Source organism: Pungitius pungitius, chromosome 14, assembly GCF_949316345.1.
Source record: "Pungitius pungitius chromosome 14, fPunPun2.1, whole genome shotgun sequence".
NCBI classification, from domain to species: Eukaryota; Metazoa; Chordata; class Actinopteri; order Perciformes; family Gasterosteidae; genus Pungitius; species Pungitius pungitius.
The window spans coordinates 13,652,824-13,674,848 of NC_084913.1; the positions used below are offsets into that span (position 1 = coordinate 13,652,824).

The 22,025-nt window shown below is 44.3% G+C and overlaps 1 protein-coding gene and 2 gene segments (V, D, J or C); all 3 read left to right on the forward strand.

The window, feature by feature from the left end:
- The first annotated feature begins 415 nt into the window (after nucleotides 1–415).
- On the forward strand, nucleotides 416–4,155 carry LOC119227210 (solute carrier family 2, facilitated glucose transporter member 1). Its single transcript, XM_037485771.2, has 10 exons — nucleotides 416–430; nucleotides 629–727; nucleotides 1,220–1,380; nucleotides 1,456–1,696; nucleotides 2,106–2,268; nucleotides 2,413–2,597; nucleotides 2,827–2,928; nucleotides 3,058–3,159; nucleotides 3,371–3,574; nucleotides 3,976–4,155. The coding sequence occupies exons 1-10, from the start codon at nucleotides 416–418 to the stop codon at nucleotides 4,153–4,155; spliced, it is 1,452 nt and encodes a 483-aa protein (XP_037341668.2).
- A 3,927-nt stretch (nucleotides 4,156–8,082) lies between these two features.
- LOC134104096 (T cell receptor beta variable 18-like) lies at nucleotides 8,083–9,076 on the forward strand. The segment is given in 3 exon segments: nucleotides 8,083–8,161; nucleotides 8,273–8,616; nucleotides 9,008–9,076. Coding segments are annotated over 3 exon segments (492 nt in total).
- Nucleotides 9,077–15,231: 6,155 nt separating this feature from the next.
- Nucleotides 15,232–16,593, forward strand: LOC119227968 (T cell receptor beta variable 7-2-like). The segment is given in 2 exon segments: nucleotides 15,232–15,948; nucleotides 16,178–16,593. Coding segments are annotated over 2 exon segments (387 nt in total).
- Nucleotides 16,594–22,025: the final 5,432 nt, after the last annotated feature.

Consider the following 22,025-nt stretch of genomic DNA (forward strand, 5'->3'; position numbering starts at 1 on the left):
ACAAAAAAGGGATGTCAAGATATAAAAGCTTCATGGCTGCATTTACCAGCTGTTATTCACCTCACAGACTCAAGGACAACTAACTGGATTTTTCTTTTTACTGCATCACTTTTTTGAAATGTAAATGCTTTTCTCAACCAGGTAAACCAGGTAGATGAACATAGAGGGAAAAATATTATTTCCATGTATGCAGTATTTCTCGACATCCTTTTCTGTCTTGTTTTGATTTAATGCAGGAGCGTAGTATAAAAGGTTTTAATGAAAAAATATTTTGAAACTTTGAATATAATGTGTTGTATTTGTTATCCATGCATTATATTACATATAAAAGATAATTTATGTTTCTCACAGGAAGTCAGACGAAGATACATGTACCCACATCTTGAAGAAGTGAAACCCTGTCTCACCCTCATTAATGGCGTCACAGGAGGTTTGTTGGATTCGACCTTTTCATCTACAGATGAACAGGCGGCAACTTAAACACATGAACATTCTGTACATCTTGCCAGTGTGTGAAAATACTGTGGTTTCTGCTGACCTTGACCTTTACATACAAACAGAACTATAATGACAGCGTTTTTTACTGTTTAAAAAAAGAATATGAATGTCCCTGACTTCATTGTTCCAGAACCGCCTGACCGCCACACTGCTGACCTCCATCCTGGCAGCGGTGCTCGGGTCCCTGCAGATCGGGTACCACACGGGCAACGTCAACGCTCCGGCCAAGGTGTGCGCCACACACCGCCACACAATTAGAATGTGCTTTTCATATATACTGCTCATCACGATTCATTGCGAAGTTTACTAAAACAACATAAGTACATGCAGAGAAATGGTCTCAGAAGTGCAACAGAAAACCCATGATATAGACCCTAGACAACCAAACCCATCATCATTCTACCGTCTGACCATCAAAACAAATATCTCACGGCCTTAATAAAACACAGAATGAACTTAACAGGACCTGAACGTCTCTGGCTCGGCTCCAGGTCTGGCGGGGTTTTGCTATTTCTCAGGGACACTGCACTACATGTGCTCACGGTATTCGACGTTCAAATTCCTTGCAATACTTGGCCCCCAAATGTATGTAATTACACTGCTGCAGTGAAAGTGACTTAAAAGAACATCTCAGGTCAAAGGACGAGTCACCTGAGCAAACCCACAGTTTGACTTTCCAATGAGTCCCCTGATCGTCTTTTGCCTTTCGCTAACTGTTCAGATCATTGAGGAGTTTTTCAACCACACCTGGAGAGTCAGGCACAACCAGACGATGCCAGATCACAGCCTGACTCTCCTGTTGTCGCTGTCCGTCAGCATCAAAGACTTCGGAGCCTTGCTGGGCTCGCTGGGAGTCAAATACCTGGCAGATTCTCACGGCCGGTAGGAAGGAAACCACGCGTTGTCCCCATAACTTCTTGCATCGCGTCTTTTCACGTCTCTCGTCTTCTCTTCCAGACGAAACTCCATCCTCATAGTGAACTGCCTCTCTGTTGTGGGAGCGTGTCTGATGTCCGCCTCCAAAGCCAGCCGGTCGTTTGAGGTTCTCATCCTGGGCCGCGTGGTGTTCGGCCTCTTCTGCGGCCTGGTCATGAGTCTCAACCCCCTCTACATCCAGGAGGTTTCCCCCACCAACCTGAGAGGGGCCTTCGCCACACTCAACCAGGTGTCCTATGCCACGGGCATCCTGTTGGGAATGGTGAGGAAGATCTTCAGTTCTATGACATTGCCGTGTACTTTCTTTGTGCGTGCTCAAAATACGGTCTGTACACGGCGGTGATTATGCCGGGTGGTGCTTGAACCGATGGATTACTTTCAGGTCCGGATCTTGGGTCAAGATCAATCCAGCAAAAAAAAAAAAAAGAATCCAGGAACGTTTCATTCAAAAAAAACCATTATCATATAGACATTGGGTAAAACCAATGTATTCCTGACAATTTAGGACACGTTTGGGGTAATGCTTTTTCATGTAGCAGCTATATTTATTAATCATACAATGATGATAATTATTAAATGAATATATTTATGCAAATGTATGTTTTACAAATCGGCTTCACTAGAGGTAAAAAGTAAGAAGTAAAGCAGGTACCTGTATCTGTCGGCTGTAGGTGGCTGGTCTGGAGACAGTGCTAGGCACGGAGCATCACTGGGCCATGATGCTGTCCCTGTCCGTCATTCCGGCCCTGATGCAGTACCTGGTCCTGCCCTTCTGCCCCGAGAGCCCTCGCTACCTACTCATCAACCGGGGAGAGGAGAGTAAAGCCGAGGCCGGTGGGTCCCACGTTATAGCGGAAAGATGTCCGACTAAGCTCTGCACTCCAGGGCCGACATGCGGGAATCTGAGACATGCTTTTAAAGGGCTCCGTGGAAACACAACAACAGAAAAACATGCCTTTTCTTTCTAAAACCCTAAAGCCCTGATGAGGCTGAGAGGAAGCTCAGAAAAAGTGTTCGCTGAGCTGGAAGAGATGAAGGAGGAGGCGGGCCACACTCAGAGCGGCGTCACCATCCACGAGTTCTTCAAGATGCGGCGATACAAGAAGCCAATCGTCATAGTCCTCGCCATCAACTTGGGCAGCCAGCTGTCTGGATTCAATGCGGTCCGTATGATGAAATCGATCCGTGACAAAATCATGAAATTGAAGGCTTCTTAAAAGCATTTTAACAACACTGCTCGCTGCCTTATTAATACTTTACTTGCGGCCATTCTGGTATTTCTTTAATACATCAGTCAGGGCTCTTCACTCTCTGACACACCTCTGCCCCCAAATCCCCCCCAAAAAAAGGCGACCCAGTAACCGAAAAGCAGTGCCTGCTCTTCTCCTCCAGATCATTAATTATTCCACCAGAATGTTTCAGGCCAAGTTTGATCAGGCCAAGTACTTGACTCTGGGCGTGGGGGCCGTCAACGTGACCTTCACTTTGGTAGCGGTGAGTACAAATTCAGAGGTCAGAGGTCAAATATTTGTAACCATCCGAGAGAACAGTCGTCGGTGACACTGCTCTCTCTCTCATTGTGACAAATATTTGATTTGTGATGTTCTTTTCCTTTTGTTTCAGTTCTTCCTGATGGAAAAGGCAGGAAGGAGGAAGCTGCTCCTGACTGGTTTCATCTCCATAGCAGTGTGTAACTTACTCATGACCCTAGTGGATTCGGTCCTGGTAAGGTTTTGTCCCCCTCTAGAGTGAAGCTAAATGCTTTTTCTTTATCAGGTTAAAGTAATCAATACAACTTTTCAAATACATGATGTTTTTGAAGGCGTAGTACATTTACATTACATTACACTACATACCCGTTTTACATACACGCACATTTCAACACAGATAAACCCTAAATCTCACATTGACGATAACCCCGACTGACACGACGCAGCACCTGGTCCCGGAGCTGCGGAGCCTGCAGGTCCTGCTGGTTTTCTGCCTGATCTCGGCCTACGAGCTGGGCCCCGGCCCCATCTCGTGGTTCATCGCCGCCGAGCTGTTCGACCAGCCGGGCCGCCCCATCGCCATGGCCTTCACCAGCATGCTCAACTGGGGTGGGAAGTTTGTTCTGGCACTCCTCTTCCCTCCTTTACTGGTGGGTCCACAGCGTCGGCCCAGTTCAACTGCGGAGGGGGGTTTCTTGCTTTACGTGACTGTCAAACACCAGCTTTAAATCCGTTATTTAAACACATATGTTGTACATCAACCATAACTCTGAATCTTTAATCTAAGAAAACCTATTGCTAACTCCTTCAATGTCAGGCTGAAATAATAGTGATTAAAGTACCAGTGATCCAGGAAAAGGTGTGCTTGTAATGGTGCTGCAGAGATGGCAGCTGGCCTGAAACGAACAAAATCCAACAATCTTGGTTTTTCGACTTTCATGCGTTATCGGTTATTATGAATGTTGCTCTTTGGGCTCCAAAGGTAAGGGTACTGTCTGTGCCTTAGGTCATGTGACCCTGATGAAAATGACTGTCTCTCCCACCCGCGCAGAAAGTCTGCGGCGCGTACGTCTACCTCGTCTTCATGGCCGTGGCTCTGCTCGCCTTCGCCTTCACCTGGATGCGCCTCCCCGAGACCAAAGGACGCACGTTCGATGACATCGCGGAGGAGTTCAGAGGAGCGGAGGGCATCCCTTTGCACAATAAGAGCGGATTCAACACTTTTCCCTGACCGACCTTTCAACCATTCCCGGAGCTGGTCATAGTTTTTTAAAAAGAAGGTCAGGGCACCATTTACACAGAAAATTGTTTTTACCAAATAACCATGCTGTTTTGGTTTTATTTGCTCGAGTTTTTGAAAGGTGAAATATGCCAATGAGGAAGTCTCCCTCAGCGGTCCCTTCAGAATCATCTTTCAAAGGCAAAAGGAACATGGTCATTATCCTGAATATGTTGTATCAGTAAACACTGATTCACCTGAAGTGCACCGTCGGGTCAAAGGTCAGACTGTTAGCGTATTGAAGAAGCTGCTGAGGTCTCATTCTTCTGAAGTGAGGATTTAAAGTACAAAGTGATTGGTTTTTATACCTTATGTTGAGGCATTTTGCAAACACTTTGTTAATTTGTAAAGAGACGGAGCCTTTTGAGGGACAAGTGGAGGACACTTTGAAATTGTAAAAAAAATGAAACACTTTAAAATTAGGGCTGTCAAATGATTACAAATTTTAATCAAATTAATCAGAATTTTCAGTGGATTAATCATGATTAATCACACCTGAATCCTAACCATTTTTTCTTTCTGAAATGCATACTAAAGATAAATAACAGGACATAGATACATAATTATCAGTATTATCATCATTATTATTTTTTACATAAATACATGTTTTTGATATTTGATTTTTTTTTCAAATAATCAAAAAAATTATGCACAGAGTATTATCAAATAATCAAAGCAATGTTATTTGATTATTAGTTATTAGTTACAGACTGATTTCCCTGCATGGCTCTAGAAGGGTCTCGAGCCTCTGCAGTTTATCCCACTCTGCTGTGAGTTTGTCCTCCTGATGGTTCAGGGCTGCGATGACCAGACATGACCAGACATGTCAACCCTCCCGATGTTTCAAAGCCCCTCCCGAAAATCTCCCGGACCGACCTTTCTCCCGATTTCCACCCAAACAACAATATTGCTGCACCACCCGTCACTAGGCGCGTCGTTTCAGACCGAACAATAATAAAGGTTACACCTTGAAGTCGGGCGCGGCGATTAGAACGACTGGCGCTGCACAGAAATCCGCCAGCACCCCCCATTTCAGTGTGAAATATCCCCATACCTGGGAGGATTTAGATCGCATTAGCTTCTCTTCCTCCGCATGTTTCAGAACAGTATTACGGGTCTCTCCGATGGTCTCTACCTCAGCGCTGCAAAGCTCTGCCGGGCTTCTTCTCTGTTCTGCTGCGCTAGAACAGGGGGGGGGCAGGCAAACGACTTGCTGAACCTGACGGCCTGACATATGCCTGCAGGTGGCAGTAATGTGTTGTATAGGATGAAGTGCATTTCGTAGAAGAAGAGTCACTTTCCTGACCTGAATCATTTGTCACACTGCGCATGCGTGAAATGCGTCAAAAAAATTGACGTAATTAACAACAAACAGCTAATTAACGGCGTTAACGCGCTATTTTTGACAGCCCTATTTAAAATACACTATTATTTGTCACAAAGAGCATTATGACATTACATGTCATGGAAAACCGTCAGGAAATTCTCATGTTTGTTGTAAATAAACATTCTGTTAAATCATGTGAATGAAGATCTTCTCTAATTAAAGTTGTAACTGGATGAACTTATCCGATTAGTTTAATCTAGATGCTGATGAAATTTGGTTCTGTGTGATTACAGGTTAAATACCATATTATACCGTTTCATTGTAGAGGAGTTGGGTTTCCAGCAGCCTTGAGTGAAGGGTGCACTCACAGAAAAATAAGGAAGGTCTGTGGTCACAGAACTACTCTATTATTTATATACACAAACACACACACACACACACACACACACACACATCAAATAAAAGAAAATCAGAGATCTCATTGTCTTCATTATATTGACACACCAAGAAAAGAAACATGTTTTATTTATTGTTTAAAGTAGACATTTGGAGAAGTTTTTAAATTACTCATTTTTATGATGACAAATGACAGAAACGCAGTATAACTGGGCATTGCATCACCTTAAAATGTCTGTCTGTCTTCACGCATTGTGGCTTGAAAAACAGGCAACCGAATGAAGGGCTTTGAAATGAAAAGACTACACGGAATCATTATAATGAATATTTGTGGAAAAAATGACATTATAATTAAATGAATATTCAGATGATGTTTATGCTGGCCCTGACAGCTCGCTGCTGTCTCGTAGTATTTGACTTTAATATATCTCTAAGTTGGCCATCAGATCATTTCTTGGGGGTGATAACATGTTCACTTACAGTAAAGTTCACCGTTGTTTTACTCGGATCTTACTGACGGCCGTGAAACCGCCCAGAGTCAGCTGCCAGGAGGAAAAGCACAACTAATAGTGTACACAACATTGGGCAACAAAGATCATGATTGAGACCATCGGCTGTTTACAATGATTACGGAGGGAACAAATCAGGTGAGAAATAGGAAAGAAAATGTCACTGATTGCAGACTTCCCCCAAAATAAAAAGATTGCAAGTTTAGTCTGGAGGTCACCACCTGGTATGGAGCTCTAAGAAATGAGCATATTGACTCATTTAATCACACTGCTCAAAGCCTCTAAAAGAGCCTCATTGGGTCTAAATCAGAGGGGCCAGAACCAGCTGGCTAAATATTCCCACACAACCCAGAGGATGACAGAAATTGGTGAAAACTATGATACAGTGCGAATTCTAGTTATCCACAACGGGTGGTTTGGTCCTACTAGAGCAGCAGGCCCTGTGCTGGAAAGGATACATACAGGCTCTGTGACACAACTTGCCATCTGACAATGAATTTAATAGTACACATGCTAGTACAATATGCACGTCTGTGAGTGTGATGGGAGGAGAACAAGGAACAGAATGATATTGCACAATCTGAAGCACTGATCTGAAATCAGCCATTGTGAAGATCTGTCAAATGTAAAAACACCACCACAAAGCCACTACTGAGCCGATTTACATGACTTTTCACACCAGCAGGGGGCAACAAACCCCAGGGAATGAATTGAGGACTAAATATAAGTTCTCTGTACTACCTCCCTGCTCCTCTTTTCATCACCACCAGTGTTCATGAGACTGTGATAGTGATGCACTGAAAGAAGAGCTGAGAGTAAAGAGTAAAATCTAGTTCCTCACCATGATATTTACGGTCTTTATAATTAGTTTTTTTCATCTTCCGGGAAACAATGGTGAGAAGCGCATGGACATTAAACAAAGACAATGTATAAATGCTGATTTCAGTATTCAAAGTCTTTTTATTTTTCATTCACAGGTGGCTCTCCCCCTAAAAGTGTGTTCCAAACTCCTTCGAACATCATTACGGGTCAAACTGTTGTCAGCATGGAGATCAGCTGTTCACACTCCATGGCAAATTACGATATAATCCTCTGGTACAAAAGAGAAAAAGAACAAGGAGATCTTAAGCTCTTGGGTTTCCTGAATGTGAACTACCCGAACCCAGAGGACGACGTAAAAGGCAAAATCGACTTTAAAGGAGACGCCCGTGAACATGGAAGCCTCACCATTTCAAATCTTCTACTAAATGACAGTGGTGTGTATTTCTGTGCAGCCAGTCACCACAGTGCTGCAGGTTCCTCTCACTTCAGTACAAAAACTCTACTTTGTCTGCCTGCCAGACAATCAGCACGTTGCATCTCTTTAACACCTGCTGACATCTAAAGCAAACGTGAGGATCTTATCATCTGCTTTGACACGCTGGCCTCTTGCTCTGCCACTACTCTCTATCGCTGCTGTGACGTTCTGAAGAAACAAAGAACCAACATGGTTGTGAACATTTCTGGATTGGAAGGAGGAGTGATGTACAATAGGGGCCTCTGGTACCACTTAAAACATGATGGTAGACTTTTACAGTGCAGATCATGATCACAGTGATCCCTCCCACTTGCACTTCCTCATCACGCCATAGCTACGTGCGACTCTAGATGTGTGCATCTACCAACATGGACATAATCATCAGACAAGACGTCCTCCGAATATCTCTCTTTTTTATGTGGACTGCAGGTAATGTACATTGAAACCAAGTTGTTAATGATTGTTTTGTTGGTGATTCATGGAACAGCGCAATGCAAAAAGGGGGACAGTTTAAAGACGTTATCTTCTTAACTCACACAGGTCTTACTGATGGCAGTGAAGTCACCCAGACTGCGCTGCTATGGGAAGACCAGGGTGCCAATGCAACGATGAGCTGCAGCCACATCAAGGGTAGCAGCTACTACCAGATGTACTGGTACAGACTGCTGCCAGGAGAAACTATGAAACAGATCGTGTTCACATCCTTAGGCATGAATCCTGATTTTGGAGATTTCAGCAGGGAGAAATTTTCAGCCACCAAGCCTGACGCTGAGAGTGGGACGTTCACAGTGAAGAACCTGCAGCCGCAAGATAAGGGCTTGTACTTCTGTTCTGTGAGCCAACACAGTGATGCAGATGCTCTCAATAGCTCAACAAAAACCACAGTGAACTGTAACATAGCAATTATGATAATCGCTCATACTGCAGGGGGACCTCGAGGACCACAAATACTCAGAGTGACACTTTGAGTCACTGCTGGAGTTGATATAAAGCAGCTTTTAGGAACAAAAGAAGTCCCTCACTGAAGAGCCACTCCCACCTGCAGCTCGTCACATCTCTGTAACCACACACGCTACACTGACGTACAGCAGCACTTTCAGATGTGCAGGTACAGACTGCTGCGAGCAGTGACAATGTCAGTCTTCACCTTTGCAAATCCTGATCTGAAGGTTGAGCCGGTCTAAAGAGGTGGAGAGATTCTCCTTCACCAAACTTGATACTTAATCTGCAGCCTGGTGATAAAGGCTTGCTCTCCTGGGCTGTCACTCAACACAGTGTTACAGACACATTGACGTTGACACTGAACAACAGCCCCAGTGCGCTGTCGGCACATCTGTGCTGTAGGGAGACCCCGTACAACAGAGACGCCCCCCCCCACTGTGGCCTTTTGTATCCGTTGTATCGTCACAGCCACAGACAACATTGTGATACAGGTGGCTTGAAAAGCTGTATAAATAGCCACAGGAATAGAGGATCACTCTTTTTCTCTAAAGCTCCACCACAAAGGACTCACACCGAGGCCGATGAATGACTAGTAAAACTTTGCTAGCATTGCATGATAAGTAGCTGTTTCAACACGTGGCCACAAATAGTTTTATCCATCTATAATACTCTCATGCAGGACTTGGGTTGAACTCATGATAATTCCTCATTATTTCAAACCTATATTTGGCCTGGAAAAGCTAAAAAGCTAAAAATACAATATAACACAAATAAAAATGTTATTCTTGACAATGGAAACAGTGACTTAGAAATATGTCAGCTAACTTAAGGTAAACTGGGTACATTACCAAGGGAAAAAGCTGCGGTTAAAGCTCCAGAAAGTACACATGAGTGTTGGCATTCCTTATTACTTAAGTTATTAATGTTTAAATGTTACCAAATATGTTAAAAAAATTTAAATTATTATAAGACTAGAAATGATGGACATTCAAATAATTGGTGTATTTACTTGATGTAAAGTGTACATTTTCATTCCATAAAATACATGAACATGTAATGTTTCCACCTTCAGGGTTCAGTTCAGGTCTCTGTCGTCCTATCTGCTGTCTTAAGGTGGCACTACAGTACGTCTGTTCAGGGAGCAATATAACTCCACCCAACAAAAAACAAGTAGCTGGTGGGATGGTCAATATTCATTCACCGTATACTGTGAAATAAAGATAGTACCAGTAACAAGGAGGAGAACATTGCAAGATGAACACTGTCTTCTGCTTCACCCTCAATGTCATGATAGTTTCAGGTAAAACTCTATTTGAGTGTTCTTTCACATTAAAGATGACCATGATTGTAAATTGTTATTGGTGGATGCTGTTTCCCCAGGTGCCTCTCTCAGCGACCAGGTGCACCAGACTCCATCTGACATGTTCACCACAGCTGAAGAAACAGCCCAAATCCACTGTTCACACAGTATTCAGGGCTATGATAAAATCCTCTGGTACAAACAATCCACGGATGACGATTTAAGGTTTCTGGGTTACATGTTTTCAACTCTTAAAAACCCAGAGGTTGGACTTGGTGTGAATATGACAGGGAGTGCAGATCAACATCAGATCTGCACACTGACAATAGAGAGAGTGGCTCAGAACAGCAGTGCCGTGTACTTCTGTGCTGTGAGGTCACACTGTGGAGCATATGGCTGCTCCTCAGTACAAGAAGCTCCTCATCACACGTCGTCCATTCTCTGTAGAACAGCTCACAGCTCCTCACACCTGTGCTCCACACATTTTTTACAGGTTTTTATAGCGAACCAGGCACAGAGCTGTGTAGGGTTGGTTGACAATAACTCCGTCCCACCAATGACATGGAAGGGTTTAATCAAAGGAGGAGTTTAGAGGATGCTTTGTACACCTGCTTCAGTCGTTGCAACAACACACAAGGGATCCAAAGTAGAGATATTACCAAACATGCAGAAGAAACACAAAATGCACATCATCTTCATCTGCATAACTTTTAGATATTTTATGGTCTCAGGTAATCTCAGGTACTAATTCATTCAGTCGTATTTTCTGCTGCTATTTGTGACGTTTCTTCCTATCTTCTGTTATTCATTTCCCAACAGGCTCGTCTCTCAGTGAGCAAGTCCACCAGACTCCAGCTGATGTTTACAAAAACCCCGAAGAAAAAGCCACAATCAACTGTTCACACAGTATAACCAACTACGATCAAATCCTCTGGTACAAACAATCCAGGGACAACAAACTGCAGTTCCTGGGATACGTGTACAAAACCAACAGAAATCCAGAGCCAGGACTGAACGTGGAGCTGGACGGGAGTGCAGATAAAGACCAAATGTGCCATTTAACAATTGAGGGACTGGCGCTGAACAGTAGCGCGGTGTACTTCTGTGCTGCTAGTCTACACAGTGCTGCACATCACTGCTCTCCGGGACAACAACATCTCTGTATCAAAGCTCACAGCCCCGTGCACCTGTGATCCTTCCTCTAATACAGCAGCACTATGAGGCAGAGTGTGGTTGTGGTTGACATAAGCGTTATAATATTAGGAGGGATGAGAAAGCACTGTGATACCTAATGACTTCGGGTGTGTTTTATGCGACGGGTTGGCGGCCAGGCATGGCAGTCTGGGGCGCCGGGCTGTGCGGCTCCGGCATCGTGGCGTGGGGCGCCGGCCCAACCCCTGACCCCACCCCCCCTTCAAGGACCGACTTCCAGGCGGTCCCAAGAGGGTGGGAGGGAGGGGTCACGATCAGGCGTCGTGGAGCCAGGACGGGCGTCGTGGGTCTTGGAGCCAGGGCTGGGTTCGTGGGTCTTGGCCTGCTGCGTTGCCGTAGGCGGCCTGTAGCCGAGCGGCCAATGTCATGACCCGGTCAACGTCAGGGTCGACTCCTGGGAAGGGCCCCCAGGCTAAGGGGGGTCTGGGTGCCGGAAACTGTCCGCTGGCATCCCCCCCTGAGGTCAGCGTGGGGCCGCAACGCCTTCCGGCGTCTCCGGGAGGGCCGGTGGCGTATGCCAGGAAGGCAGCTGGGGATCCCCGGTAAATTTCTGGCTCGAGGTGGGCCGCCCACTGTATGTTGCGGGGCCCACCTCGAGCCAGACGGGTTCCCCAGAATGGGTTCTAGGGACCCCACTCCGCTGAGTCCTTTTTGGGTCGCGTCATTGAGGGGTCACGTGAGGGGTGCGGGTCGAAGGCAGGCAGGGAGGGAGGACTCAAAAGCAGAGTTACCAAAAAAACAAAGTGCTCTTTAATAATATCAAACATAACCGACATGCAAAAACCTGAACAGGTAACAGGAAACAATGACGCGACTTGAGACAAGAGACTGACAGGGCTTAAATACACAAGGGAGGTGCAGGTGATTGAACACAGATGGAAACCATCATTGACACAGAAGACAACCACAGGGGAAGACAGGACAAGGCAGGAAGTGATGTTACCCAGGAACACAAGAGACATGAAACTACTAAATAAAACAGGAAGCAGACCCAAACCGTGACAAGACTCCAGCGGATACGTACACCAAACCCCAAATCATTTCTAAACCGTTAAAAAGTGACCGTTCACACAGTATGGACACCCACAACCAAATCCTGGCAGAATACTAAATGATCCCCCTGCTCCCATCTTCTCTCTGTATATCAAACCCATGGAATAAGCTGTTTTCTTAACATCAGAGAACATTAGAGAACAAGATGGGAGGTCCTTTCTGCAGAACATCTGTTTAACCTCCCACCTCCCACTATGAAAAGAGGCTCAGTCATTTTGCTGTGGCTGCTTCTCATGTTAACAACATGGTTTTAATGACTCCACTTCTAATTGCACCACAGTGCTGCAGGTTCCTCTCACTTCAGTACAAAAACTCTACTTTGTCTGCCTGCCAGACAATCAGCACGTTGCATCTCTTTAACACCTGCTGACATCTAAAGCAAACGTGAGGATCTTATCATCTGCTTTGACACGCTGGCCTCTTGCTCTGCCACTACTCTCTATCGCTGCTGTGATGTTCTGAAGAAACAAAGAACCAACATGGTTGTGAACATTTCTGGATTGGAAGGAGGAGTGATGTACAATAGCGGGGCCTCTGGTACCACTTAAAACATGATGGTAGACTTTTACAGTGCAGCTCATGATCACAGTGATCCCTCCCACTTGCACTTCCTCATCACGCCATAACTACGTGCGACTCTAGATGTGTGCATCTACCAACATGGACATAATCATCAGACAAGACGTTCTCCAAATATCTCTCTTTTTTATGTGGACTGCAGGTAATGTACATTGAAATCAAGTTGTTAATGATTGTTTTGTTGGTGATTCATGGAACAGCGCAATGCAAAAAGGGGGACAGTTTAAAGACGTTATCTTCTTAACTCACACAGGTCTTACTGATGGCAGTGAAGTCACCCAGACTGCGCTGCTATGGGAAGACCAGGGTGCCAATGCAACGATGAGCTGCAGCCACATCAAGGGTAGCAGCTACTACCAGATGTACTGGTACAGACTGCTGCCAGGAGAAACTATGAAACAGATCGTGTTCACATCCTTAGGCATGAATCCTGATTTTGGAGATTTCAGCAGGGAGAAATTTTCAGCCACCAAGCCTGACGCTGAGAGTGGGACGTTCACAGTGAAGAACCTGCAGCCGCAAGATAAGGGCTTGTACTTCTGTTCTGTGAGCCAACACAGTGATGCAGATGCTCTCAATAGCTCAACAAAAACCACAGTGAACTGTAACATAGCATTTATGATAATCGCTTATACTGCAGGGGGACCTCGAGGACCACAAATACTCAGAGTGACACTTTGAGTCACTGCTGGAGTTGATATAAAGCAGCTTTTAGGAACAAAAGAAGTCCCTCACTGAAGAGCCACTCTCACCTGCAGCTCGTCACATCTCTGTAACCACACACGCTACACTGACGTACAGCAGCACTTTCAGATGTGCAGGTACAGACTGCTGCGAGCAGTGACAATGTCAGTCTTCACTTTTGCAAATCCTGATCTGAAGGTTGAGCCGGTCTAAAGAGGTGGAGAGATTCTCCTTCACCAAACTTGATACTTAATCTGCAGCCTGGTGATAAAGGCTTGCTCTCCTGGGCTGTCACTCAACACAGTGTTACAGACACATTGACGTTGACACTGAACAACAGCCCCAGTGCGCTGTCGGCACATCTGTGCTGTAGGGAGACCCCGTACAACAGAGACGCCCTCCCCCCCCCACTGTGGCCTTTTGTATCCGTTGTATCGTCACAGCCACAGACAACATTGTGATACAGGTGGCTTGAAAAGCTGTATAAATAGCCACAGGACTAGAGGATCACTCTTTTTCTCTAAAGCTCCACCACAAAGGACTCACACCGAGGCCGATGAATGACTAGTAAAACTTTGCTAGCATTGCATGATAAGTAGCTGTTTCAACACGTGGCCACAAATAGTTTTATCCATCTATAATACTCTCATGCAGGACTTGGGTTGAACTCATGATAATTCCTCATTATTTCAAACCTAAATTTGGCCTGAAAAAGCTAAAAAGCTAAAAATACAATATAACACAAATAAAAATGTTATTCTTGACAATGGAAACAGTGACTTAGAAATATGTCAGCTAACTTAAGGTAAACTGGGTACATTACCAAGGGAAAAAGCTGCGGTTAAAGCTCCAGAAAGTACACATGAGTGTTGGCATTCCTTATTACTTAAGTTATTAATGTTTAAATGTTACCAAATATGTTAAAAAAATTTAAATTATTATAAGACTATAAATGATGGACATTCAAATAATTGGTGTATTTACTTAATGTAACGTGTACATTTTCATTCCATAAAATACATGAACATGTAATGTTTCCACCTTCAGGGTTCAGTTCAGGTCTCTGTCGTCCTATCTGCTGTCTTAAGGTGGCACTACAGTACGTCTGTTCAGGGAGCAATATAACTTTACCCAACAAAAAACAAGTAGCTGGTGGGAGGGTCAATATTCATTCAGCGTATACTGTGAAATAAAGACAGTACCAGTAACAAGGAGGAGAACATTGCAAGATGAACACTGTCTTCTGCTTCACCCTCAATGTCATGATAGTTTCAGGTAAAACTCTGTCTGAGTGTTCTTTCACATTAAAGATGACCATGATTGTAAATTGTTATTGGTGGATGCTGTTTCCCCAGGTGCCTCTCTCAGCGACCAGGTGCACCAGACTCCATCTGACATGTTCACCACAGCTGGAGAAACAGCCCAAATCCACTGTTCACACAGTATTCAGGGCTATGATAAAATCCTCTGGTACAAACAATCCACGGATGACGATTTAAGGTTTCTGGGTTACATGTTTTCAACTCATAAAAACCCAGAGGTTGGACTTGGTGTGAATTTGACAGGGAGTGCAGATCAACATCAGATCTGCACACTGACAATAGAGAGAGTGGCCCTGAACAGCAGTGCAGTGTACTTCTGTGCTGCTAGTCTACACAGTGCTGCACATCACTGCTCTCCGGGACAACAACATCTCTGTATCAAAGCTCACAGCCCCGTGCACCTGTGATCCTTCCTCTAATACAGCAGCACTATGAGGCAGAGTGTGGTTGTGGTTGACATAAGCGTTATAATATTAGGAGGGATGAGAAAGCACTGTGATACCTAATGACTTCGGGTGTGTTTTATGTGACAAATATGAGGACCTTGGAAAACACAATGATCCAATATGGTATTTTTCTCCAGAGTTTACTAATTACACACTTCTCATGTCAGATTGATCTGAATCATTTTAAAATTTAGAATTGTATTTTTCAATTCCTCAACTAACTAAATGCGCTTTCTGATATACTGCAGCTAGTCCAGCTTTGCAATATTTCTTATGTTTTCATGCGCTTCTACTCATGATGTATTTTTTCCAAAGTTTCTAAGACACCAGACTCCAGCAGGTATGTACACCGAACCCCAAATCATTTTTAAACCGTTAAAACCTGACTGTTCACACAGTATGGACACCCACAACCAAATACTGGCAGAATACGAAATGATCCTCCTGCTCCTTACTTCTCTCTGAATATCAGGCCCCTGGAATCAGCCGTTTTCTTCTTCTAATCAACATCAGAGAACATGATGGGAGGTCCTTTCTGCAGAACATCTGTTTAACCTCCCACCTCCCACTATGAAAAGAGGCTCAGTCATTTTGCTGTGGCTGCTTCTCATGTCATCAACATGGTTACAATGACTCCACTTCTCATCGCACTCGTAGCATCGTCGCTGATGCTTCAAGGTACAAGAACACAATTCGACATGTTTGTACATTGTGTAAAGGTTTAATGACATCTGGTGTTTTAACTCACATGGTCACATGGGCTGATTGGACACCTACAGTGTTTATGAAGATTTCTCCTTTAGTTATAGAAGACTTAAAAATGTGAATGTCAATTATAATGTACTCATAAATGACAAAAAATGTAACCTTTTGATTGAAACAGACGTGTTGTATTTCTTCCACACAGGTCACTGCCAAGGTGTGACCCAACACCCGGAAATCATCTGGAGTTCTGTTTCCAAATCTGCGGAGATGAACTGCAGCCACAACAAAGATGCCGGTCACAACCAGATGTACTGGTACAGACAGCGTCCAGGAGAGTCCATGACCCTCGTGGTCTACACAGTTTATGGTGGACAGCCAGATTACGGAGAGCTCCCTCAGACCAAATATTCAGCTGTCAAAGAAAGCTCTGAGAGCGGCGCTCTTACAGTGAAGGACTTGCAGCTGGAGGATGCCGGCGTGTATTTTTGTGCTGTCAGCAAACACAGTGATGTGAGAAGGAAAAGCCACTGAACAAAAACTGGTTGCCAGCACATTCGGGGAGTGTTGCAGGATTGTAAATATTTCCAATAGGTGGAGCTGGAGCTGCAGAGATACACATTCTACACCGAGATCGAAGGGGTCTGCTTGACACAGGAGGGCATCGATTAAAAAAATAAAATAAGACATGAGGTTATGTAAGTCAGGTTTACAAAGCCACATAGTGTTTCCTTCAGACAGGAAGTCAACATGCCAACGTCATTCCTTTTATCTCGGCTCGTTGGCAATCATTTTATTCATGCAGGAATAATTATTGTTTCCATGGTTTCCAAAATGTATTTATTCTCTTTGTCTGTGTTTTTCTGGGCATTCAAGTCGACCAAAATCCTCCAGAACCTTTCACAAGCATCTGTAACACATGGGACACGTGTATTACATCAACATAGAGCATGATGAGTCTTTCAAAAAAACATTTCAATATAACCGCCCCTGAGCACGGTGCACTTTATTACTGTATTAAAAGACCAGGTGCACCAGACTCCATCTGACATGTTCACCAGACCTGAAGAAACAGCCCAAATCCACTGTTCACACAGTATTCAGGGCTATGATAAAATCCTCTGGTACAAACAATCCGCGGATGGCGATCTAAAGTTTCTCGGTTACATGTTTTCAACTCATAAAAACCCAGTCATTGTCATTATTAGCATAAAACTTCAATTTACAGTTGGACTGTTAGTTTATAGATAATATGTTTATTCTTACAGAGTTTTGTATATCATTTAAAAAAAACAGAAAAATTACTGTAAAAATGTAGTAATTTCTGTAAAAATAGTATCTTTATTTACAGTGCAGAAACAGAGCTGTGTAGGGTTGGTTGACAATGACTCCGTCCCACAAATGACTTTGGAGGGTTTAATCAAAGGAGGAGTTTAGAGGATTCTTTGTATACCTGCTTCAGTCGTTGCAACAACACACAAGGAATCAAAATTAGAGATATTACCAAACATGCAGAAGAAACACAAAATGCACATCATCATTATTTGCATTACTTTTAGATATTTTATGGTCTCAGGTAAAGTACTAATACATTCTAGATTTCCTGTAAATCAGCTCTGATTCTCTTGTTTCCCTCCAGTAACATTTGCTGCTGCTATTTGTGACGTTTCTTCCTATCTTCTGTTATTCATTTCCCAACAGGCTCGTCTCTCAGTGAGCAAGTCCACCAGACTCCTGCTGATGTTTACAAAAAACCCGAAGAAAAAGCCACAATCAACTGTTCACACAATATACCCAACTACGATCGAATCCTCTGGTACAAACAATCCAGAGACACCAAACTGCAGTTCCTGGGATACGTGTTACAAACCCTCAGAAACCCAGAGCCGGGACTGAACGTGGAGATGGATGGGAGTGCAAATAAAGACCAAATTTGCCAATTAACAATTGAGGGACTGGCGCTGAACAGTAGCGCGGTGTACTTCTGTGCTGCTAGTCTACACAGTGCTGCACATCAGTGCTCTCCGGGACAACAACATCTCTGTATCAAAGCTCACAGCCCCGTGCACCTGTGATCCTTCCTCTAATACAGCAGCACTATGAGGCAGAGTGTGGTTTTGGTTGACATAAGCGTTATAATATTAGGAGGGATGAGAAAGCACTGTGATACCTAATGACTTCGGGTGTGTTTTATGTGACAAATATGAGGAGCTTGGAAAACACAATGATCCTATAGGACAACAATATGGTATTTTTCTCTAGAGTTTACTAATAACACAATTCTGATGTCGGCTTGATCTAAATCATTTTAAAATCTACAATTGTATTTTTCAATTCCTCAATTAACTAAATGTGCTTTCTGATATACAGCAGCTAGTCCAGCTTTGCAATATTTCTTATGTTTTCAAGCGCTGACATTCTCATGATGTATTTTTTTCAAAGTTTCTAAGACACCAGACCCCAGCAGATATGTACACCGAACCCCAAATCATTTTTAAACCGTTAAAACGTGACTGTTCACACAGTATGGACACCCACAACCAAATACTGGCAGAATACTAAATGATCCTCCTGCTCCTTACTTCTCTCAAGAAACCGCCCAAATCCACTGGTCACACAGCATTCAGGATTATGATAAATTCCTCTGGTACAAACAATCCGCGGATGACGAACTGCAGTTTCTGGGTTATATATTTTCAACTTTTGAAAACCCAGAGGTTGAACTTTGTGTAAAGATGACAGGGAGTGCAAAACATTAGATCTGCACACTGACAAGAGAGTGACCCTGAACAGCAGTGCCATGTACGTCTGTGCACTGTAAAAAACATTTTTACAGAGAAACACATTTATTTTATAGATTTTTCCTGTAGTATTACGATCAAACACCTTTAATAAAGGGATATCACGAAATATTCTGCAGTAAAAAACTGATTCAATAGATTTTCTTTGTATTACGATCAAATACCTTCAATAAAGTGATATTGTTGGGTTCTGAAGCCCCTCGAGGGAGATCACACTACGATGAATCAAAAGAGTCACCTGGCTCGAAATTTAAATATCAAAAAGGATTTAATATCTAAACAAAGTGATAAGGAATACAATTTACAGAGTGAAATACAACGTCAATAGTAATATATTTCCCGAAATAGAGAAGTCCCCTGGTCCAAGTCTCATTCGACCATCAATATTTATGAGGGGCCGTTTTGGACTTAACTATTGAGACACTCTCATACACACCACTGAGACACTCACACACACTATTGAGACACTCTCACACACACTACTGAGACACTCACACACACTATTGAGACACTCTCACACACACTATTGAGACACTCTCACACACACTATTGAGACACTCTCACACACACTACTGAAACACTCTCACACACACTATTGAGACACTCATGCCATCTCACTAGTGTGCGTGAGAGCATCTCACTATACAACGTGAGAGCATTTCACTATACAACGTGAGAGCATTTCACTATACAACGTGAGAGCATTTCACTATACAACGTGAGAGCATTTCACTATACAACATGAGAGCATCTCACTATACAACGTGAGAGCATCTCACTATACAATGTGAGAGCATCTCAGTACACAGTGTGAGAGAATCTCAGTTACACCGGAAAGCGGAAGCAAAGAGCGCTGATTTTGAACAGCGCAATGCGCCAACCATACGCCCTTCCTTCATATGCCTTGAAGTCCGGGCTCGCCCATCCAAGTTTATAAATACTACCATATTCAAGGGACGGAATGTCATTTTAGGACGTTTTCAGGCGAGAAATTAGGTGTTTAAGCAACATTTCTGCGGTCGGTTTGTTAACATTCAGCCAACGTAAAAAATTCCATGGAGGATGTCGGAGATGTGAGGTGTAGTTAACGGGACCACCTGATGCCCCCAGCACCGGGCGGTCAGCCTCATCTCACGCCGCAGACAGCAGCCTGTTCTCGGCCAGACTTCTGTGAAATTGACTACTTGTATATTTATGGTTCTCGCACTTTATTCGAATTATGTTATTTTACCTTAGTTTTCTGGTTTTTGTTTGACTGCCGATGCTGCCAGTCAACATCAGTTGATCCATGCCAAATTTAACAAATTTTTGAATATGATAAAGGCCCCCAAAAGGCCCGCGGTTTGTGAGAATAATAATAATAATAATTCCTTGAAATACAATAGGTTCCTCTACGACTAGTAGACGAGTGTCACGCCCGGGAGGAAGATAGGAAGCAGGCGCAGGGTTCTCAGGTAGGAAAGGAGATCTTTATTTATGCAGCGAAGGTCCTCCAGACAGAGTCTAAAGCGGGCTATGAAATTATCCTAGGTCACACTTCTTCCGATAAAATAAACCAGGAAGAAGTGTGGCTATAAAACTATCAAAAAACAAAATCACTCCGCTCTAGGAGGAAAACAAAAAGGCTTTTAAATTTATCAAAATAACCAACGCACTCTATTGACGGAGGCAACGTCCCAAAAACAAAATCACTCCTTCCGGAGGAAAAACAAAGAACTATGAAAGATTAATGTTGCATCTAACCTAGGAATACAAAACTTAAGCAAAACCAAAAACAACCTGCGTGGAGGTGAAGGCACTGGGCCGATCGAAGATCCTGAATAACAACAAAAAGGAACCTGTGACGTGGCAGAACGAGGTAGAACACATGGGTAATGACGAACACACTGGCACAGGACAAAGGGAGACGCAGACTATTAATACACATGGAGGGGAATGGGGAACAGGTGGACACAATCAGGAATCAGGGAAGACAATCAGACTGGTGACACATGAGGAAGGGTAAGTGACCTGAAACGAGAGGAGTTATTATTTCAAAATAAAACCGTAAATGACAAGACAAAATGCCCCACAGAGTAAAACAACAGACAATTTCACCGCGGTGTGACAGAACCCCCCCCTCTAGGACCGACACCTGACGGTCCAGGTAGCTCAGGGTGGTCTCTGTAAAAGTCCTGAATAAGTGAAGGGTCATCTATGTGGCGCCGCGGGACCCACTGTGTGCTCAGGACCGTATCCCTCCCAGTCCACTAAATACTGTTTACCCCTACCTCTATTGCGTACGGCCAATAGTCTCTTGACTTTATAGAGTAAGCCTCCGTCGGCTGCTTCCAGTGGCGGCGGGGGCTCAGCGATAGGAACCATGGGGCTTTCCTTGGTGGGTTTGACCTGACTGACGTGGAATGTGGGGTACGCCCGAATTGACCTGGGCAAACGGAGACGGACGGCAGCGGGGCCAATTACTTTGGAAATGGGGAAGGGCCCAACGAACCGCGGTGCTAGTTTTTTGGAAGGGACTTTGAGGTGCAGATCCTTGGCTGATAACCAAACCCGTTGTCCCGGTTTGTATTCTGGTGCGGGACGGCGTCTTCGGTCGGCTGCCTTCTTTACTCTGTCCCCCTGTCTGATGAGCACTTGACGGGCGGCGGCCCAGATGCGATGACAGCGACAAACCAGGGCATGGGCGGAGGGAACTACAACTTCCTGCTCAGAGTAAAAAAATACAGGAGCCTCGTAACCGTATACACACTTGAAGGGTGAGAGACCTGTGGCAGAGGTGGGCAGCGTGTTGTGGGCATATTCCGCCCAGGCCAGATAGGAGCTCCACGCCGTCGGTCTTTGTGACACCAGGCATCGGAGGCTTGTCTCCAGCTGTTGGTTGAGACGTTCGGTCTGGCCGTTGGCCTCCGGGTGGTAACCTGAAGTCAGGCTGGCTGTGGCACCGATGAGCTGACAGAACTCCCTCCAGAACCGTGAGATGAACTGGGGCCCCCGGTCTGACACGATGTCCTTGGGAAATCCGTGAATTCTAAAGATGTGTTGCATCATGATTTGGGCAGTCTCTTTAGCTGAAGATAGCTTAGGCAAGGCAATGTAATGTGTCATCTTGGAAAAGCGATCCACCACGGTTAAAATCGTGGTGTTACCTTTTGAAGCCGGGAGCCCCGTGATGAAGTCCATCGAAATGTTCGACCACGGCCTGGATGGGATGGGTAGGGGTTGCAGCAGTCCCATGCGTACCCCGGTGGCAGT